Source organism: Amphiura filiformis, chromosome 4 (genome assembly GCF_039555335.1).
Source record: "Amphiura filiformis chromosome 4, Afil_fr2py, whole genome shotgun sequence".
Classification (NCBI taxonomy): domain Eukaryota; kingdom Metazoa; phylum Echinodermata; class Ophiuroidea; order Amphilepidida; family Amphiuridae; genus Amphiura; species Amphiura filiformis.
Genome location: NC_092631.1, coordinates 48,664,091 through 48,687,406, shown reverse-complemented (window position 1 = coordinate 48,687,406; position 23,316 = coordinate 48,664,091). Strand labels below are relative to the sequence as shown.

Sequence of the window (23,316 nt, the reverse complement as noted above, 5' to 3'; positions counted from 1 at the left end):
TGACCCAGAACATGCTGATAACTCGAAGACCATTTAAACAGGTGATACTGCGATCATTTTGCTTTGAATCCAGCAGTTTAGATAGGTTACTGGACAGAGAAAAACACTGGATTACCCTTAGCAAAATATCTGGTAAAATTGAGTAAAAAAGTGTCTTGTGTTAAATAACACTGTTATGAGTGTCATTCAAAAAGTCCTGCCTGAACTTTTAACTTTAGTAATGCCGACTGTGATTTGCATTGCATGATAAATTATTACAAATAAACAATCAAGTTAGCTCAATTGGTAAGGTATAAGTCCCATTCAATTGGTAAGGTATAAGTCCCATTCACTGAGACTCCACATTGCAGAGCGATGCAATGTTGCAATGCTTTTAAAACATCACAGCATCTCATGATGAAATTATTGTGTGATGCTGCAATGTTTTAAAAGCATGTGGGGTCTGCATCTCCTTTTATGGTCATTCTGCTGACCTTGATTTTCCAGCAGCCAATCACACACGTGCACGGCTGCGATATTGCAGCGCAATTCCAATAAGTTAAACAGAATTCAGCTCTCATCGTGGACAAAATTTCCACCGCACGATGAGAATTTTCATCGCCGAGCTAGTAAAAAACCTGGCTCAGATTTCAGTTTTAAAAGCATCGCATCGCGCTGTGACATGGAGTCTGAATCTGACATAAGACACAGGTGTATCGGTGTGCGGTGATGCGAGTTGGATCCCTGGCACAGTGCCTAGCTTTTGTTCTTGTAAAATAGTTGAGCTAACTTGAAATTCCACTGGGCAAGGAACCAACTGATTTTATATCATGGTTTATCCATATGTGAACTCAAGGAGCTGATGATTTATTGTATGTATAGGGTGTGCCCTAGGCTGTTGCGGTGCATGAAAAAACACCGACAACCGACACCGTGAAAAAAACACCGAATAAACCGACTACACCGAAATTGCGTGTGGGCAGAGAGCGGCGAAATTTCCTTATGATATGAACGTGTTAAAAGTGACAAATATCATATTTTTCCCCTATGCATCAACCGTAAAGTCGGTGTTTCACTTCCCATGATGATGCCTTATAAAGAAAACTAGCGTGTTCTTTCTTTTTTGTACGCTTAACAGATCAAATAAATGATTAATAAATGCCGTTTCGGGAGGAATCAAAACAATATAATAGCTACTAACGAGTCATGAAGTCGTTGAATTCACCGCTTTTTACGTAATAAACACCGATTTAGCATTGAAAAGGTTAATTATATTTTCATATAAAAGTGCAAAATAATGGTAATCGGGCGGCGGTGGTGTACTTAAATCATCATCATCATGCATTCATGACGTGATTGAATGTGGTTTGGAATTGTTATACTTGTTATTAATTTATCAATTGGGCCTACATGTCGATGTTGAACAGATTAAATAATGATTTACCTACCTTTCATTTCTGTTGTCATGGAGTTAGAAAAAAAAACTACGTCATTTTGTTACATCTTGCATTACAAGTAGGCCTATAATATATCCATAAAATGCAAGAAAGAATCCAAGCATAAATCCAGTAAATCCACAACTGATTAAAACACTGAACGGTCAACGAAGTATTCTAGTCAATAGGCTAATCATTCGTTTTTTATTCCCGATTTAAAACCTGCCCATATCCTGAAACGATCCGCACCATTGGAATGTGACAAGTGAACTCTGAAATTGCTGGGGAAAACCCGCGACCGCTCAGTATTCCGGTTGTTGCGCATGACCATTACCGTTGTTTATAAGGGGCTGTGCAATAATGATGGGCCCCGGGAGGATAAAATTTCGAACGGCCCGCCAAAAATCGCCCCCCACTTTACACATGCCAAAAAATTTTGGGATCCCAATTTGCAAACCTTATATTGGTCTAGACATATGTTGTGAGTGCATGATGCAGCGAGCAGGAAAATTTAATCAAAGTGTTTCCGTACTGTTTTCCTAAGCCTTTTTAGAGCGTTTTATTTAAAAGGCACCAATGAATGCGTGCCAAAATTAAAAACTCCCCCGGCTGGCCAAAAATTGCTTCCCCCCAAAAAAATTATTTCCCCCTCCCGGGCTCATAATTATTGCACAGCCCATTAAATTTGATTGTGTTACTGGTACAAGCTTTACCGCAAAATTGAATACTAAGTAGGTCATGTTTTCATTCAGTCAAAATATTATGGGTAGAGGAACCGTACAGCGGCGCTCGTTGTCATGGGGACTGTGTTTATCCTCCTAATTTCCAAGAAAAGAGGTGCGGTCGGGCCAGAGTAATTGACACAAACAACAGGTGTTATGTAACTATTGCACGTTTTTTTCTCAATCAAACAAACAAACACAATTTATAATAAATTAAAAGCAATACAATTATGGCCTACAAATCAATGAAATATAAGCAAATATAAAAGATAACACCAAGCAAAAAATAAGTTGGAATGAAAACTGTTTTTCAGAATCAATTATATTTAATTATTATCAATTTAAGCACAAAATAATATCAAAATACATGTCATCATATCATGCATCATTTCCTTTTTTCAGTACACGGAATAATTTATAAGCAAAATTCACTAAAAACACGAATTTTCTGAAATGTCAACTGATACTGCTACATGCGTTTATGATGATGTATGAAAAAAAAATTACTGCCAGGGACCCCCCATCAGAATTCTTGGCTCCCAGTAAAACTTTGAACCCAAAATTACGAAAATTTACACTTTTTTACTAGATCATAATTAAGCAAAATTCACTAAAAAACACGCATTTTCTGAAATGTCAACTGACACGCGTTTAATATGATGATGTATGAAAAATACATTACCGCCAGCGACTCAATCCCCCACCCATCCATCAGAATTCTTGGCCCCCAGTGAAAACCCAAAATAACGAACATTAAAACTTTTTGCCCCAATTTTGATCAAAATTTGTTGATTTTGCCCCACCCACACCTCCTGAAATTTAACCCCCCCAGCTGCCAAGAGCGATATTCATTCATATACATTCTATAAATAACTGTCACTGGGTTAATAAAATAACTGTCCAAGCGCAATATGATCTGAAATTCCCACGCCTGTGATTTTCCTATCCTTTGCATAAATTAACAAGCACATGGCGATGACGGAGAGACGTGCCACCTGGATTTCTGATCGTAGTGCGCATGGGCAGTATTACAGATGCATAAATTAAAAAGCACATGGCGAGTTTATTGGCGACCGGCGCGGCGTGTATGTATTATGGTGTATGTACATACCTGGGGATTTTATAGCACGTGTCGTGGTGAGATATAAATAGAAATGGAAATTCGAAAATCACAAAAGCGCGCACATGTGTTTGGTTGTTTACTTATCTCTTTCTTCCATGGTTATATTTTACAAGATGGCCGGCATTATATCTTAATCATGAATGTAAAATGTACAAACTATTTACAGTCTTTCTCTTCAAAATACCAAACGAAAATGAGTTAAATAAAATGTACAAACAATTTACAGAGTTACAAACTTAAACAATAAAATGTTGTAAAAACTATTTACAGCCTTCAAAATACAAATCTTCAAAATACCAAAGGAAAAATGAGTTCAATAAAACGCATTAACAAATGTTTAATAAATCAATTAAAGAAACAACCATATTTCATAATCATCAAATAAAATATTCAAACTTATAATTTTCTTCATTTCTTGTCGCTTTAAAAAAAGCGTGGGCGGCCTACAAACACTGACTCACTGAGTAACACAATTAAGAGTAAATAATACATATTGATATATTCATAGTCCCATTGTCATATCCCATGTGACATAGGCCTACATAAAGTACATATTCATAATGAGCTTGGGCGGCCTATAAATACAAAGTAAAATAATTAAGACGAGTAATAATTATATATAAATGCATTATTGATATATTCCATTTCCATGTAATAGCGTTCACAATTCCATTGTCATGCGCAATGAGCTTCCGACAGTAAATCCACAAGTTATTCACAGTTGCATAATCTATTATTATACTGAAGTGCATTATCGACCAAGAATTGAATGGTAATAATTATCTCATAAAAGATTAAAGTCGCTTTGAAGTTATCCAATCATTAAAGTAAAATGCAATCATTATTCTTTACATAATCCAATTCATTTACATTTTCAACAAAATTAAATATATGAGTCCACTCGAAGCAGTTCAAATCAAATCATTATTCATTAATATTATAGTCCCAATCTTGAAGAAATATATAGGGCCTATGAGTCCACAACATGCAGTTCAAATGCATAAATATAATCCAAATAATTAACAAAGTTCCAAGTTCTTGCGATTTGTCTACATGGTCTACAGGTTATCGCGTAGAAGGACGCACATGTCCGCTTTCTCAGGCTTCATCTGTGCACGTTGAGGTGTAAGTACTCGGCCCGCCTTGCTGAAGCGGCGCCCAGATGCCGAACTGCTGGCTTGGATGCAAAGGTATTTCTTCGCGAACTGGCTGAGCAAGGGCAGGCTTTTGCAGTTCACTCGCCACCAGTCCAGTGGATCTTCTTTGGCTGTTGCGTTTGGGAATTTCGTGTACATGTCAAGTTCTTTTTGTAGGCGATCCTTGGAGATGCACCGGCAGATCTTGGTGTTTGGGGTGTCTGTAGTACTGTGAGCTCCGCCAAGGTCTTCATCGCCTTCTTTGGTGGTTCACGCACGCCGGCAATCTCCTCCTCTTCATCGTCGTCAAGTTCAACTCGTGAGCTTGATCCAAAAGGCCTGCTTTTACGTGAGCTAGCTCGTCCCCTGGGTCAGAAAGTCAGTCTGAAATTAATAATAAAGAAAGAAAGAAAAGGAAAGAAACTGGTTATTTAACGTTATCTTAACGAATCCTTTCGTTTATTCATATTCATCATAACAACTTAAAAATTTAACAGTCAATAATAGTTACAAGCTGCTCATGCATATGCATTAATCCATTTTCTCCTCAAAAATAAAAGCCTAAGCTTTTTCTTTAAAGATTTATATGCACCAGGCAGTCCATCACATAACTGGAAAGAAAGAGATATTAAGAGTTAAATTCAAATGTTTTTATTAAAAGAAACAACCCTCACCTTGTATCGAGGGTCCAAAAAACTTGTTGTGTTGATCAGCAACTCTTTCTCTTAAATCGCCGACGAACCTGGCTTGAAGTTTAGTCAGATTCTCTTGCTTTATGTCTATGGTAAGCTGTTCATCGGTGGTAGCAGGGTGTAATTCAAATTTGGCTAGTCTATGTAGAACGGCCTTCAACGCCGAAATGGTAATATACGAGTCACCTGACAGAATGTCAGTAAACGTGGCGAGTGGACTAATTGCCTTGTTCAACGCTTCCAACACATCAATGTCTTGCCACTTCGGTACCAAATGGGCAGTGTCGCGGTTGCCTTGCAGCACAGTAGTCACCGACTGACGGGCCTTCAGAAAGCGATCTATCATGCGGGCCATCGATCCCCATCTTGTAGGACAAGCCTGTAATGGAAAAACAAGAACGAAATAAGATATGGCAATTTGTAAATGAAAAAAAAATTGAATATCTTGTTATCTTTCAGTATATTATATAAATCAAAGTTTTCAACATTTTACATGGGTCATGACATTACAAAAAGGTTTATTTTCATTATGTTAACGGCATTGCATAATTATGTAAATGACAGTCGGAAGGATCAAAAAGAATAAGCGGTCTACTTAAGTATACGGAGTTTATCGTTAAACATGTTGAACATTAATGATCGTGTATTAACATAATGGCTCGACGTCAATTCAGCTGCACAAGGCAACAATGCCTTCAAATTATTCAAGATGGTCAAAATGTCAAGATAGGCAACCATCTTTCATCTGAAACAGTAAAAAACACAATTATGATATTGTTAAAGAGATACAAAAAACAAACTTACCACAGCCAGTTTAACTGGTGCTCGAGGAGTTGCCTCTTGTGCTTCAAGTTCTTCTTGCTGGCGGAGTTGCACCTTCTCCAATTCACGTTTACGCTTAAAACTCATGCTGAATGCTGCGGTCGCCTTAGAGCAAATAGCCACCGCGCGACGTAGCCGGTCATCCTTGCTGATGGTTGTTGTTATGGCCAGATGCAAATTATGTCCGAAGCAGGTGACCCCCTTCCAGTCGAGGTCCCTGCAGGCCTTTACAATGTTCGCTCCATTATCTGTCGTCATTGCCACCTGCTTATCTACATCAAGTCCCCAATGATCAAGCAGGTCAGTCATACAAACTGATACGTTCGCCGCAGTATGATCCTCAGGCACATACCTAGTTCCAAGGCTTCGCGATCTCAATCTCCACGCTTCATCAACCCAATGCACGGTGTACCCAATATATGGCGTCATACCATGACTTGACCACATGTCAGTGGTAGACGCAAAGAAGTCAATGTTACTAAGTTCTTCAAGCACAGATGTCCTTGTGGTGTCATATAGCTTTGCCGTCCGACGACTGAAAGTAGACTTGACCGGGACTTGGTACCGCGGATCCATAACACGCATCAAGTGCTTAAATCCAGGTCTCTGCACCGAATTGAAGGCCTGTCCATCCTTCGCAAGATAAAAAGAAACGGCGTCGGTTATCTCTTCATAACGCTTTTTCACCGGGCGTCAATTTCCTACTTCGCTCAATCGCGCTGCCAATGTTGCTTGCTGAGACCCCGCAGGCCTAGATGATGATGATGATGATGATGAATCGGGTGCAGAATACGCGGGCTTCTTCTTCGAGGAGATTAGCGAGTGCTGAGGTGCATGACGATTTCTTAGATGTCCTAGCAAATTGGAAGTGTTGCTGCCCTTGTTTTTAATACTATTTCCACACAACTGGCACTGTGCAGACAAGCCATCAGCATTTTTCTTGAAGTAAGTCCACACGAGGCTAGGCATGATGACAAGATGATAAAGCGGTAAACGTTCAAATCCAAAGCAAGAATCAATTCAATTCCAAAGATGAATAGTAAAAATTAAATCCAATATGCGACGACGATATATATAAATATAAATTCCGTATTTAGATGCTGATGCTGACTACTTATTAACGAGTTGCTCAAAAGAGTGATATATAGCGTGTATCTGTAAGGGTTTAAATACCGCGGAGAAGATTCACGAGAACAATTAAGGCCCTTGAGTTTCCCGGAAACTGATTGGTCCGTTAAAGGCCTACGCTTATTGGTTGTTTGCACTATGAGCAATCGGAGCAAGTGTCCACAAAATGTGCATTTCCAATAATTTTGTGCTAGTTTGGGTCTAGTTTTTTGTTCTTAATTAACATATGAAGATGTATAAAAATAAGTTTAATTATCTACCGAATGCGTCTCAATGTGACAATTACGAATATATTTATTTTATCTGCTTACATTGAACATACAACTGGGCACAAAAACCGTTTTTATCCTAAAATTACCAGTAAAATCATATAAATCATGCATATCGGCAATCGTATTTGTAATTGTCGTTATATTAAAAGTTAAAGAATAAACTCAATAAAGATAGGTCTAATAAAGTAAAATTATAAAAATAATAATAGGCCTAATAATAGTAATAATATAAAACATCTAGGCCAGTAAAAAGTATAAGCTTTAACATTGAAAAAAAAAAGAAGTAACAAGTAACCTTACTAAATAGTTTAAAATAAATAAATAAACGTGTCAATAGACTTAAGAAATTTTATTGCATCTACTACATATATTAATGCAAAAAGGAAGCACATGTAGTTATTATTTTCTGATTTGAAATAATAAAAATAAATAGTAAATAGGCGTATAAAATAATGTTTATTAATTCGATATTGCAACTTGAATAAATAAGAACGTAAATAACAGACGCAAGCATTTTAATATATTTCTTAACATTTTTAATTCCTCAACCCGTCGGCAGAAATTAATTTTACCCAATCTACCGATCAAAAGAAAAAAATGATTATTCAACTTTTCGCTGATATCGAACTTTGTTATTTTGTTAGATCTGTACATAACATGCATAATAGGATGCTCTAAACACTCACCAGGAACCACCGGAACTGGTTCCGACCAGTTGAACACATGTTTTTAGCCTTCACACTGCGGTCAGGTCGTTCACAGGAAGTCGAATTGGCACTGTTCATCACGCCACGGCGTGCGTGTGTATGGGTAAATAAACCATGCATTGGATGTTTATCGATTGCGGCGTGCATTGGGTTAAGCCATGGATTGTTGAATGGTTTTGCGACTTTAGTGTATTGATTTTATAAACTCTCCACACATTAGCGTGACTTTTGATCTAATTATGAAGTAAGTACTTGTCTGAAAATAGCGCAAAACATCGATAAAATGAAAAAACAACCGGTACATTTTTCGGTGTTTATGCACCATTGAAATTCTCGGTGCATGCGGTGCATAGAATTTTGAACCACCGGCGGTGTCGGTGGGGAAAATAAACCGAATGTTAGTCGGTGCATCGATGGACCGCAACTGCCTAGTGTGCCCTCCTTAGCTGCAAGATTGTTGTTATAGACCACTTGACATGTGATGTCATTGCCCGGCAGTATGCGCACGGATTATGGCAATTTCCATTGTTCTTTGCCCTGCAGTGTACGTACGCATCGTAGTTTGCTCAAGGCATGCGCAATTTAAATCGCCCACCACATTTCATATAGTACAAGAAAGCCATTGAACAGTGTAGTGGTTCGTTCGAGCATATCGATAGACGAGTCCCTCGCCTTTGTTGATAAACAATGATGTCAAGTGGTCTATAGAGTGTGTCTTGGGCAACAGTTATCAGAGGATTCCTGAAAAGTGTGCTGAGGCTTGTGGGATTATGCCTGTGTGTAGCACACTATAAAACACTTTTTAATATCTAATCTGCACCTACTTTGTTGTGCCGGCTCTTGTACCACCACATTTTGACCAGCTAAGTTGCCTTCTGATCCAATCAGAGGGACATCATCCTCCTCCTCCTTATCCCCTCCTCTCCTAGTCTCAAAGAAACTCTCTGCTTGTAATTGTAGCAGGGGTGATGTTAACTTGGGCAGTTTGATTTTCAAGGCTGTTTCGATCAAGCTGCTCTGTAGAATTACCAGGAGAATAATGCTGCAAAATGCACTGCAAATGCAAAATAAAATATTCGAAAAGAATATATCATATGAAATCAGACGAGGAACACTTAAACAATATGGTATGGCACTCCTGCTTGACACCAGGAGGGAATGGATACTCAATGGTTGCCATTGAAATTTTGATTAATTCTTATACCAACTTTTCAAGAAATGTGGACCCATCGCTAAGCTATAAAAGTAAAATATTTCGGCTATATTCAATGTAGATTACCAAATCTTGGCTAAAGTTGGGAAAAATTGGGAAAATTTTGAAAACATGACCAATTCATATATCAAAATTGGTCTAGAAAAAGGGGTAATTGATTTAGGGATTCAATCATGTTTCACTGTTGTTCATCACCATTTAACAACGATGTGTCCATGTCTTTTGTGTGGTTTACTTCACAAGAGCAGCTTTAGCTGCATGAGCAAAAAAAAAACAAGTTGTTAAACAGTGATGAACAACTGCGAAACATGATTGAATCCTTTTTAACAACAAAAACACGCTAGAGATCGTTTATTCACATGATTATTTCATGAGGCGACATTGTGGTCACACACATTATACCTGCTTGTCAATGACCAGTGCCCCCCGGATTACTGCTCATTATGATCACAAGATGACTCAAGTTGAGACTCATGTTTGGTGACTCAATCACAAGTGTGGTATACTAAAGACTTACACCATGCCTATGAAGCCAGCATCATATGTCTGGTCCTGTGAACACACAGCCATTGCCCCCCTGCTCATTATGATCACTAGATGACTCAAGTTGAGTGACTCAATCACAAGTGTGGTATACTAAAGACTTACACCATGCCTATGAAACCAGCATCATATGTCTGGTCCTGTGAACACACAGCCATTGCCCCCCCCCCCCTGCTCATTATGATCACTAGATGACTCAAGTTGAGTGACTCAATCACAAGTGTGGTATACTAAAGACTTACACCATGCCTATGAAGCCAGCATCATATGTCTGGTCCTGTGAACACACAGCCATTGCCCCCCCCTGCTCATTATGATCACTAGATGACTCAAGTTGAGTGACTCAATCACAAGTGTGGTATACTAAAGACTTACACCATGCCTATGAAGCCAGCATCATATGTCTGGTCCTGTGAACACACAGCCATTGCCTTTGTATTAGGTGTGATATACTGACTGATGTTAGCATACTTACACCATGCCTATGAAGCCAGCATCATATGCCTGGTCATGTGAACACACAGCCATTGCCTTTGTATTAGGTGTGATATACTGACTGATGTTAGCATACTTACACCATGCCTATGAAGCCAGCATCATATGTCTGGTCATGTGAACACACAGCCATTGCCTTTGTATTAGGTGTGATATACTGACTGATGTTAGCATACTTACACCATGCCTATGAAGCCAGCATCATATGTCTGGTCCTGCGAACACACAGCCATTGCCTTTGCATTAGGTGTGATATACTGACTGATGTTAGCATATTCTGAAAAAAAAAGAAGAAGGAATAATTTAAAGGAGACGATGCTGTATAAACAGTGATCGGAGTGCCCATCTCTCTTTCATTGGCGATTGGGCCAGACTCCTCCATGTTATGTTGCTATAGGGGGATCGCTACACCTCCTCTACAGCGAGTCTGTTACCTTCCCAGCATTTAAGAATGCCGGTACCCATTTAAACACCTGAGTGGAGAGGAGTAATCGAGATAAAGTGCCTTACTCAAGGGCACAACACGATAGCGTCACCGGGCACGAACCCGCAACCTTCCGATTATGAGTTAGTGCCCGTTCCGCTAGGCCACCGTGCTCCCAATAATAATGGAATCATTTACATACTTGCAAACATTGGAAAATATAATATCTAAACACCCATGCAAAAGGATCAAAGGATGCCTCAACCAGCGACCCGTCCACCCATGTGTGAGACGAGTAATAAAAAAAAAATCGGATTTATATAGCGCCTTTTTCCAGCTAGATCTTGAAGGATTCAAAGCGCTGTAATTTCGCTGCCACGGTGAATCATCAAAATCAGATCGCATCATCAAAGCCAGTTGCAGCTGAACCTGGCGCAGACCTATCCGCACTTGGATTGTAACATCCACCAATTATCTGTGCAGCTCCCCAAATTCCATTGGGTTAAGGAAGTTTTTGATAACCAAAAAACTAATCACCGATTTTTTTTTTCACGAACTTGGATAACCCAAACAAAGTCTAATGCAAAAGATTTTTTATTAATTTCATTATCTTGATGACAGGAGATACTGCGTGCAGAAATGTCGGCTTTTACCAAACACTTGTTCCTATCTAATGACTATCTTCCTTTAGGCATAATAGGTGTCAAGAGTCAAGAACCTGCAGAACTGATTTATTTTCAGATATACATTTTGTCAATGTTTCTTTTGCAATAAGTTCAACCACGATAAAAAAGGAGTGAAAAATAGAAAGTAACAAGTTTACTTTGAAATCATACATGTACAATTCAAAGCAAATTTGAGTGAGAGATAATGTCTCTTAAAAGGGCATTTAGTGATCCACAGCCTCCCCCCCCACTTTTCTCAAAAAAAAAAAGTTGAGATTTTTATACCACTGGATACCTCTGGCTACATAATGTTTATGTACCAAACGAAATTACAACAGTGGCCTATGCCCGGGGGGGTACTCAAGTTTGGTTTTGGTAGGGACGTGCCGCTGAGAATTTGAAAGTGGACCCATAAATATACCAATTTTTCAAGAAATTTCGACCCATTGATATACCAAAAGTCAAAATTTTTGGCCGAATTTAACCCAAATTGTCCTAGTTTTTACAAATTTTCCCAAAATTTTGGGAAAATTTTGAAAATTTTTGCTAAATTACCGAAAAATTGGGCTATTTTCCGAAAAAATTGAGAAAATTTTTAAAAAGGACCCATTCATATACCAAAATAGGCTTTGAAAAAGGGGTCATTGATATACCAAGAGGCTGAAAATGCTACCCATATTTATGCACGTCCCTGTATGGTCATTTGTACTGAGAACCCCTCACTTCGGGGCCTATGGAGCAGTGTAATACACATAATCATGCATAACTCGCAAAAGCGCAAAATCGGAATCAACTGAAATTTTGGGAATAAGCTTTTTTAAGTGACTATCTACTGAAAAATGTCATAAAAAGAGGATGCTAGGATCACGAAATCCTCCTTTAAATAAAAATTACCCTTTTTAAATGTTAAAACAAATCATCTGCTCTGTGACAAGAACATTTCTGTTTCAGGAACACTTGATATGGTATTTTCAGCATTTTATTGATATTTTCATTGAAAAAAAAAGTGGTAGGGATTGTTTGTTAGAGTGGAGTGTTTAGTTGAGAAAATATATTAGGATGTACATATTAAAATCCTGCAGTTGGGTCGGTTTGTTAATTTGTTTGTTTGCTTGCAATTTCCTCCAGCAATTTCCTTTACTTTGGATTACAATATGAGCTTGAAATGGTTATCACAAGGCTTCCCAAACTGGAGTCACATTGAAATACAAGTGCCCCTCCCCTCCCTAGGAAATAGTTCAACATTAGCAGTGTTCACAAATATTTCGAGAAGAAAATGTTTTTAAGTATTATAATGATACAATTACAAAATAAGACATATATTAATTGCATTATGGCCCACAACTACTGAAGTAAAATATGCCACACCAGTGTTCGAAATATGCCTCAAAAAGTTACAGGCCAGCCGGGCTTGACCTTAAAAAGTTACCGGCCAGCCGGGTCGGCAACTAGATGCCATGTCAGAAAAGTTACCGGCCAGGCCAAAAAGTTACAGGCCAATGGCCGGCTGACCGGCCCTATTTCGAACGCTGTGCCACACATCAAAATTTGTCCCAACTTTTGCGGACAGATGCTCTGCGCAAATAAGCAGGCACACACATCACATTAGTTTCAATATGTAACAACATTTGAAACTTTGGGTCACAGCCGCAGCAGCTCAAGGGAGTATCCCATCATGCATTGCAGTATATCTGCATGCTCCATAGCAAATGTATACAAAATATAAACAAGAGCCGCTTAGATATTGAGAGCTATTGATAGATTCACAATGCTCTATCAGGTGACATTTTTTCAAACAAAAGTCTAAGCTTCCCTGATTTAAGCAAGTAATTGAAAGTTGAAGTGTGGGATTTTGTGTACATTTTCTATGGCACAATCAGTTGTATTATGATACCGCAAAGCATAATGGGATACTCCCTTCAGCTGTATGACTGGGAGTCCTGCTGGATATCAGGATCATCTTATATGACTTACTTGCTAATAAACTGATACCATTTTTGACATCCTCTGGGCTGCATTCCTGGGGTGCACACACTCCCCATGAAACATCAAGCGCAAGCTGGAATACAAAAAGAAACAATTTATCAACCCTTTGCATGGTCTTCTCAAAGTGAAGATCCCCTCATGAAGTGTGTTGTTTATTTGTATGCCTTTCATACACACGCTTTAATTATCGCATACACCATTTGAGAATATTCTGCCATGTTGGGCATGCATGAAAGAAAAACATGAAAAACAAAACTGTATTTTGTGCATGTGTTTTCACGGAGAACCTTGTCTTGGTACCAATATGACGGATCAATAGAGTATATTGCTGATAGCGATTGACAGGCAAAAGTGATGCCTGCTGGGAAGGAAAAGGGCTCAAATTTGAGATCTCGGGTAACAAATTTTATAGCTTTTGAGCCCTTTTCATTCCCAGCATGCATCACGTTTGCCCATCGATCTCGATCAGCAATATACCTTATGCAAAAGTCAATGAAGCTCATACACGGCAATGTTGGCATTTCACTTTTGGAGGGGAAAAGTGTACAGCTGAATAATTTTGGCATGTCCCCAATTTTATTTAAAGTCAATGCTGGTTTGCAATCTGCATGCAATGCATTGTGGAATGATGCACATTATTTTAAAAGCACTATTTGGGCAAACCAATTTAAACTTTGCTGATAAATGCAGGCTGTACACCCTTTTGGTCCCCATGTGCAGGAGTGTCACTAACCTGTGCTTGGGGTCCAGGACCCCCCACCCTACCCCCACCCCCATTTTCACTAGTGGGATCCCCAAAATGTAACTTCTCATGTATTCTATTCTATACAAATACTCAGTAAAGTTGCCGAAGCAATATCACGCTGAGAAAAGAGTAGTAAATGTAGTAAAGAGTCTATGGAACCCTTCTTGGACCCCAAGTTTTAAAAGCTAAGTGCTACCCCTGCCCATGTGACAATCCAATATTGTGCATTTCCCACAGCATTACAGATGGGATTAAATGAAGACTTTAAAAAAAGAGGAAGCCCCGCCAGAGCAGTTATTCTGGGGTGGACCAAACCTGCCTGGTTATCAATTTAATCAGTGACAAGGCTAATTCGCACCTGTCAAATTCAAAGATAACCTTGTCTCTGATTAATTTGATAACCAGGCAGGTTTGGTTTACCCAAGAAGAACTGCTCTGGCGGGGCTTCCTCTTTAAGAAGTCACAGGCTTATAGTGGTGAAACACCAGTAAAATGTGAGTTCATTTGAAATTGCATACAAAGAATCTCAAATCACCAAATTTTACATTCCAGATGAATTTATTCAACTTATTCAACATGGTACTTACTTTTGGGACTACTGATGTCCCATCCACATGCATCTGTACAATGCAATACTTGTACTTGAGACTTTTACACTCATCATAATGACCTATCCATGCAACGTTTCCAACCAATGCTCCAGCTGCTGGCTTCCCCATAGCATCTGCAACTGTTAATAAAATAGAAATAAACTAGATGGACCGCGGTTCTCGGATGTCGCGGTTTTCGACGCACAGCGTCGACCGTGATGCCTCCACCAAAGGGAGCAATGTGGCACTCAACAGTTGATACAAAGCAGTTTTTATCAATTTGACCTCAGATAATCTCTGGGTGACCCCGGATGACCCCAAAATGACCTTCCAAATATTTGGCTCTAAATGTTGACTGTACCCACCAAGTTTCATGCACGTATGACAGTTTTTACTAATTTGACCTCAGATGACCCCTGGATGACCCCAATATGACCTCCCAAAAATTTGGCTCTAAATGTTGACTGTACCCACCAAGTTTCATGCCCATATGCTAGTATTTACTAATTTGACCTCAGATGACCCCTGGATGACCTTCAAAATTTCGCTCTAAATGTTGACTGTACCCACCAAGTTTCATGCCCATACGACAGTTTTTGCTCATTTGACCTCAGATGACCCCTGGGTGACCTCAGGTGACCTTGACCCACTAACCAATACAAACTCGTTCTGCCTGGGGTCAAGATGCACCCACCCACCCAGTTTGAGGAACGTGCGACCCTTAGTCTCTGAGAAAAAAAGGTAAATAAGGAAAATGGGCCCCCTGACCTCAAATGACCTTTAACCTCAGTATATGACCTTGAACCTCACCCAAAAAAAAGTAGCCAGAGTTTTTGACCATGACCCACCTATCCTGAAAATCTGAAGTCAATCCACCCATGCATGCCCGAGATATAGCGTCCGGACGGAAGCACGGAAGGACGGAAGGACGGAAGCACGGACATTGCAAAAACAGTATGCCTCGCGGTGGAGGCATAAAAATGTATGTGTGGTGTTCAAAAACATGTAGAGATGTACTTAAACATGTTCATTTAAAATGTGACCCGGCAGCACAAATGAGCCGTAAATTCCCTAAATTGTATTCTGAGTTACGGTGTAAAATGTGTACGAAGGTCATATTCATCGGTAACTTAAGCTGGCCTGACATCCGTCTCATTTCGATAGTCAAAAACTAATCAATAATCCTATTGTTGAAATGGATAATAAGCTTCTACCTTAGATGGCTATAGAACTTTAATAGCTCTGGTCTTTGTTTGCTTATATTGCTAAATCCTGTTCAAGTGGTGGGTTACCAAGCATTGTATTTTGTACAGGTATGCATAACCAACAATTAACAATGAGAGAACTTTCTTAAACCTCGTTGACTTGGGGATGATTTGAAATGACCACCAATTATGAAGGTTTGATATTTATTGCCAACAATGTGGAAAAAGAGACACATGTAAAAACGTAAAAAGCTATAATTTTGTTGAAGGAGCAAAGTTTAACAAACCATAACCCCGCTTCTGGATATCGTTTGAAGTCAAATGATAAACCATTTTTAAGTTTATGATGTTTATTTTTTAAACACGAAATAAAACAAAATTGACCGGGGAGGAATTTACGGCTCATTCGCCATGGACGGTCACAAATAACAGGGATGTCCTCACAAAAGTAACTTTTTCTGAAAAAAGCAGTTTTACTTGACATCAGATCTGGTCACACGGGAGGTAACCTGGATGGGGGGGGGGAGAAGGTTGAGATGGGGGGAGAAGGTTGAGATGGGGAAAGTAAAACATACGCCTCAATGGGCAAATATCTTTCAGGTGGAATCAAGATTGTACGAGGAACAGAATTTTGTATGTAAATCAGGGCGTAAAAAAATTCTGTTTCCCATTAACCGGAACAAATCTCCATGCAGTTACCAGAACTTGGTTCCTATGGAATGCCCGAGGTCACAAACAATGGTGTATTTTTTATCTACATGTAAGTGGGAGTTTTGCATCATATCCTGATTCCTGAAAGATTAAATCATCAGATACCCAGATTTTTTGGAAACCCGGGCATAATTTGGCAAATTTTTGACAGAATTTTTTGAATGTGTTCCTAACTATATGCCTCTCTACATAGCTACATGTACACAGAAATAATACACTTACCATAGATTGTTTTTGTTGGGTCCACTATCAGTTGTGCAAATGCATCTAAGCACTGTTGTGACACATTAGTGGGCTGGACTTGAGTGAACGGTATATGATCTGATGCCAATATATTATAAGCAGGTATTCCAGGGTGCTTGTTGTGGGCAGTTGTAAGGTCCATTGTTGCTAGTAGCAAAAGACCTAGAGCCATCATCCTGATGATATGACAAGTCATCATACTTCTGCTTTTGGCCATGGTGTGCATTCAGTCAAGTACTGCAGCTTTTATGGCACACATGAATGACCCCCGGGGAATGACCTCTACATATTTGGTAGAAATACAGACAAAAGAAAAAGATCAAAAATAAAAATTATGAGAGTGTTTATAGTGTCAAGTTCTGGGACAAAGAAAACAATGAGCTCACACACAATTAACCCTAAAGCTCCGTTCATACTACTCCGCAATTGCGTTGTGTTGCGTTGCCGCACTGAATCGTACTGCAAAATACTGCATGCATTGCAGTATCGCAATAAAGTTAAATACATCTTGACTTGGAAATGTGACAAGTAATTAATTGCGTCATGGAACCAAGATGTTCTGTTGCTGTGTAACCCAATGAAGATGAAGATGCTCACAGAATCTTAACCCGTGTGGCTACCGGTCGGTGATCGTGTGCTTGGCATGCGGCCCGGGGGGGACTAAGGTTCAAATCCCAGGGGTGCCAACTGCCAAGTGACTTCTTTGTTCATCTTCTCTCCTTTTTTGTTTCTTCTTTAACTTCCAATAGCAAATAGCAGGGTTTGTACACTAAGCCAAAAAAGAAACTTATAATTTTTCACAAGGTCATATCTTAAAATCCTGTCCATCAAAATTAACCAAAATTACACAAAGGATTGCCTGAATACTCTACTCTAAACTCATGTCCATAACCAAGCAGTTGTCCAACTGACACAACAGCAAAATGCACTGAAATGGAACAGCTTCCTGGACCACATTCACAGCGCAACAAATTTCTTTGGCTGGGTTCCAATTATTCGCCTGTGAATGTGATCCCGGAAGCTGGTCCGTGTCAGTGCATTTTACTGTTGTGTCAGTTGGATAACTGCTTGGTTACTGACATGTGTTTAGAGTAGAGTATTGAAGTAATCCTGTGTGTATTTTTTGTTCATGTACAGGCCAATAATTGGAACCCAGCCAAAGAAATCTGTTGCGCTGTGAATGTGGTCCAGGAAGGCGTTGCATGTCAGTGCATTTTGCTGTTGTGTCAATAAGACAACTGTTTGGTTACTGACCAGTTTTTAGAGTAGAGTATTGAAGTAATCCTGTGTGCAATTTTTGTTTATTTTTATGGAGAGGATTTTAAGATATGACCTCGTGAAATATTATAAGTTTCTTTTTTGGCTTAGTGTATAATTATTATAATTTATACTTTGGTGTTAGGAATCTATGTACAAATTTGTATTCTTTATGCTGGGGGCCCCAAAAATCGCTTGCCCCCCCCTCTCGGCCTACCAAAATTGCCCCCCGGCTCTCCAAAAATCTTTGCCCCCCCTTTACACATGCCAAATTTTTGGGATCCTAATTTGCTATACCTTTTAGGTTTTGATATATGTTGAGAGCGCAGCGAGCAGGAAAATTTGCATATAAAGCGTTTCCGTACTGTTTTCCTAAGCTTTTTATAGGTATGAAAGGTGAATTCAAATTTGCCATCAAACCACATATCATTTTATATATCAAATTAAAGCCCTTGAGTAAAGAAACCCAAAACTGAAAACCGTTTTGTCAGAGCACTTTCCGTAACAAAGTTACATCTTGTCAAAGGATGACTTTCATCAAAAATATTCAGCCAACTTTTAATGCATCAATTAAAACAAAAACAAAACAGCAGTTTCTATGTGGAACTGCTATCAAAATCCCTCTAAAATTCCCATGTGCGATTATCTCATCACAAAAATGAATCATATATTTGGGTCGACCAAGTGAAGTATACATAGACAACATATTTAGGGCTGTGCAATAATTATGAGCCCCCAGGTAAAATTTCCAAATGGCTCACCAAAAATCGCTTCCCCCCCTCAGCCCACCAAAAATCGCTTGGCCCCCCCCCCCTCGGCCCGCCAAAAAAATCTTTGCCCCCTTGCACATGCCAAATTTTTGGGATCCCAATTTGCAAACTTGAAATGGTCTATATACATGTTGCGAGCGCAGCGAGCAGGAAAATGTGCATATTTAAGCGTTTCTGTACGGTTTTACTAAGCCTTTTTAGAGCGTTTTATTTAAAAGGCGCCCCAAGAATGTGCCAAAAACCGCTTGCCCCCCCCCCTCTCGGCTTGCCAAAATTGCTTGCCCGCCCCCTTTCGGCTTGTATTATAAAATAGTGGGAATTCTAATTGAATGAACGCAGCTTTCAATAGCGTGACAAATGTTTGCGTACACTGCGCGATGTACGCCAGCGTGTGCGACTGTGCGTGAGTAACGCGGAAGTGAATACAACCATACTAACCCACTCGTGATTGGTTAGCATTGTATCGAAGTTCGTGCGTTCACGTTGTAGTTTGAAATACGCGATATACGATCGCGGTTGGATCGAGTGCAGCTGTTGAAAGCTACGTTCATTCAATTGGAATTATCCTACTATAGGTTTCCTTGAAAAATCTGTTCTTTTAATTTTCTATGTAAAATACAAATATGTATTGTGTTTGGGCCCTGGTTTGGGCCGACTTGCAAATGTGTTAACGGAGGACAAGGTTTGCCTTTCAAACCTAGACTCGCTTGCCAGTCCTATATACGCCGTACCTATGTATATTGAGGACTGGCTTACGCCATTTTGGATGTCAATGGGAAATACACACTTAACGATTTGCGCCGTTAGAAACTTGAAAAAAATCTTTAAAATTTCATCAATGTATATAAAAGTGGTACCAACCGTATTGTGCTTGCTAATTTAAGACTCGGTTGAAACAAAATTAAGGATCGAAAGCATTTTAGTGTCCAAAAGGCAAAATTATCGTCAAAGTTCTGCGAAATCGGCACCCTTGCGAAGGGTTCAGAATTGAATCGGGGAACGAAAATATCCGATCTTTGCGATCAAAAACACAAATTTACAACTTTAAACATACTATTGGCAAAAGACATTATTACCAAACAATACAGAATAGAAAATTTGACATCATTTTCTCAAAATATTGAAAAAAGTTGCTCACTAGACATCGAAAAAGTACGCAATCCAATTCCCGTTCAAACGCGTGGGAACCTGAAAGTGCGATAATCGTGACTATTCATACCTACCTTTTTAGCGTTTTAGTTTTATTTAAAAGGCGCCCCATGAATGTGTGCCAAAAATCGCTTGCCCCCTCCCTCTCGGCTGGACAAAAGTGCTTCCCCCCCCTTTTGGCTTGCCAAAAATTTCTTCCCCCCCCCCAATTTTACCATCCCCAGGGCTAAATAATTGCACACTCAGCCCCTGCCTAGTCCGAATAATCAGACCCAGAACAAAATATTAATTTCTGACATGATCCTGTTCTGTCTGTTGTAATGTAGGTTGATCGAAAAATCTATCTTTATGCACGACGACAAGCTATCGGTTGTTCATACGAAAGTTAGAACATTTCGAACAAGTTGTAGGCTAAGGGTGGTGCAATAATTATGTGTACCCGGGGTGAATTCTCAAAATGGTCTGCCAAAATCGCTTGCCCCCCTTTGGCCGTGCCAAAAACCTTTGCCCCCCCTTTCGACGTACCGTGCCAAAAACCTTTGCCCCCCCCCTTTTGACGTGCCAAAAAAAAATCTTTGCCCCCCCCCCCCTTTACACATGCAAGATTTTGGGGAACCCGAATTTAAAACCTTAAATTGTCTTAACATATAATGCGGCGCGCAGCGAAACAGGAAATTTTGCATAGTTGAGCGTGTTCAGTAACGTTTTCCTCGCCTTTTAGGGCGTAATATAAAACAGTGCCCACAATATCTGTGCCAAAATTGCTTGCCCCCCCTTTCGACCTGCCAAAATCGCTTGACCCCCCTTTCGACCTGCCAAAAATGCTTGCCCCCCCTTTTGGCCTGCCAAAAATCTTTGCCCCCCCTATAATTCACCCCCAGGTACACATAATTATTGCACCACCCCTAAATGTGTAATGATTTTAAGAAATGCTTAAGTTTAAGCTTACCTTACAATTTTACAAAGTCAAAGAGTATAGTACTTACGTATGTAGCTGGTAGATCTCACTGCTGGGTCTATACCTTCAAGCAATATTTTGCACGAGACAACAATGATATGAAATGAAAAGTCAATTACTAAAAATCACATGAGGCTGGACAAATATTTCACCACCTTTTGTATGTCAGATCGCCCGGGTCATAATCGATTGTTTACTTTCGTTCAGGGTCTGAAAAGGTCAATTGACCTACCTCATGAAAATGTCAAAAGTCAAGACAGTATTTAGGCAATGTGTTTCACAGGCGTTTCATCAGGGACTTTGCGTTTATAAGGAGGTTGCAATAATTGGTCACGAGATCCCGATAAGTATCGTTGGCGATGAGGGTCATAACTCATATTAAATGTCACTGACTATAGACGAATCCAACGAGCCAAGTCATGGTCAGGATTTGGTCGGCCATCTTTGGTTTCCCGCTAGCACCAACCTGGGGTATTGAGCGCCCGATTGTGCAAATAAAAGCCGCCTAACACCTGGAGAAGATGCAAAGACGAGGAGGGTTAATAGAATAATATATACAATAGAGGTAATCCTGTCGCATCTATTCAGATCATACATAGTCCTTTTGTTCATCCATTTGTACATCTATGAATACATGCGACGGGATTACCTGCGGAATTATCTCTATTGTATTATTCTATTAACCCTCCTCGACCTCATCTAGGTGTAAGGCGGTTTTTATTTGCACAACTGTTGGAACTGTATTGTGTTGTAAACTTAAATCAATCTTTTGTCTACCTGGGTTTTCGCGGAAGGTGTAAAACGGGTGATGGAATGCAGTTTAAAATTTCCGCCAAGGCCGAATCATTTCACATTTTGGATGCATTGTAGCCGACGGGGACCCAACTAAAGGCTGCTAGTCAGGTGTAGGGGTGCGTGTATTTGGATTCGTCTATATGACGAGCATATCGAAACAAAAGTCATGCTTTATTTTCTGTGTGTTGTTGCACGAGATTGACCCTTTGATCCCACACCTCGAATCACCGTGGCTGTGCAGGCGGCTGTGTGTGTAGTGAGTCTGGCTAGCTATGGCACATTCCATTATTGCATATGGGGGAGTTTAGATGTGGATACATGAGATATAAATCAATTACCCAACTAATTTATTTGGCGTAATATATTCAGAGGATTGTATTTATTTATTGCTTAAATATATTAAGCCTTAATGACCGAGCTTAATGATATTATGAAAACACTTTTATCCATCCACAACCATTGGCGTACGCAGGGGGGGGTGTTACGTGTGTGAAACACCCCCCTTGGGTTTGTCCAAAAAATAAAAATGTGGGGAGAAAAGGCAAAGAAAGAGAGAGGAAGAGAGAGAGAGAGAGGGAGAGAAAGAGAGGGAGAGGGGGGAGAGCAGAGGAGAGGAGGGAGATGAGCATGGCATAGGGGACATAATATCAAATTATCATAGGCCCCCACTCAATTTTTTCTCTCCCCTATACCCGGTATTGACTGACCGGCAACGTACGTAAATATGTCGATTAATGTTAAGGGGTGGTGCAATAATTATGTGTACCCCGAAGTGAATTATAGGGGGGGGCAAAGATTTTTGGCCCCTTGTAAAAATTATGCACCAAAAGGGGGGGCAAGCATTTTTGGCAGGTCAATAGGGGGTCAAGCGATTTTTGGCAGGTCGAAAGGGGGGCAAGCAATTTTTGGAACAGATATTTTGGGCACCGTTTCTATATTACGCCCTAAAAAGGCGTAGGACTACGTTACTAACACGTTCAAATATGCAAAATTTCCTGCTAAGCTCTTTCGCATTATATGTTAGGACAATTTAAGGTTTTAAAGTCGGGTTCCCCAAGATCGTGCATGTGGAAGGGGGGGGGCAAAGATTTTTTGGCACGTCAAAAGGGGGGGCAAAGGTTTTTGACATGTCGAAAGGGGGGGGCAAAGGTTTTTGGCACGGCCAAAGGGGGGGCAAGCGATTTTTGGCAGACCATTTTGAGAATTCACCCCCGGGGTACACATAATTATTGCACCACCCCTAACACCCCTTCCACACACACCCACATCCCCATTTAATTGTTAATTGACATGGATATAGGGCCTACATGTTAACACCAACACCTCTCCATATCGTCACACCCCTACCCCGGCAACGTACGTACGTAAAGGTTTTAATTGTGCAAATTGAGTTCGGGCCCTTTTTTCTGTTTGAAGCAATGATTTAAATAGTGTAAAAATTATGCACCAAATGGCTTCAATCGGACCTTCATTTTGCAAAATTTTCCAACTTCTGCAGGAGGGAAACTCTTGTTCACGAAAGGCTTCATGGACCGTTATTTCACCAATTT

The 23,316-nt window shown here is 39.8% G+C and overlaps 1 protein-coding gene across 1 annotated transcript in view; it reads right to left on the bottom strand.

The window, feature by feature from the left end:
- LOC140150238 (nose resistant to fluoxetine protein 6-like) overlaps positions 1–21,211 on the bottom strand; it is a 107,199-nt gene extending 85,988 nt beyond the window's left edge. Inside the window, exons 1-7 of the mRNA XM_072172243.1 lie at positions 21,000–21,211; positions 16,817–17,119; positions 14,676–14,818; positions 13,332–13,416; positions 10,451–10,545; positions 10,149–10,255; positions 8,842–9,071 (exon numbers count right to left, since the gene is read on the bottom strand). Of these exons, the coding sequence (XP_072028344.1) occupies positions 8,842–9,071; positions 10,149–10,255; positions 10,451–10,545; positions 13,332–13,416; positions 14,676–14,818; positions 16,817–17,063 (907 nt within the window). The 5' untranslated portion in view covers positions 17,064–17,119; positions 21,000–21,211. The remainder of the gene's footprint in view (positions 1–8,841; positions 9,072–10,148; positions 10,256–10,450; positions 10,546–13,331; positions 13,417–14,675; positions 14,819–16,816; positions 17,120–20,999) is intronic.
- Positions 21,212–23,316: the final 2,105 nt, after the last annotated feature.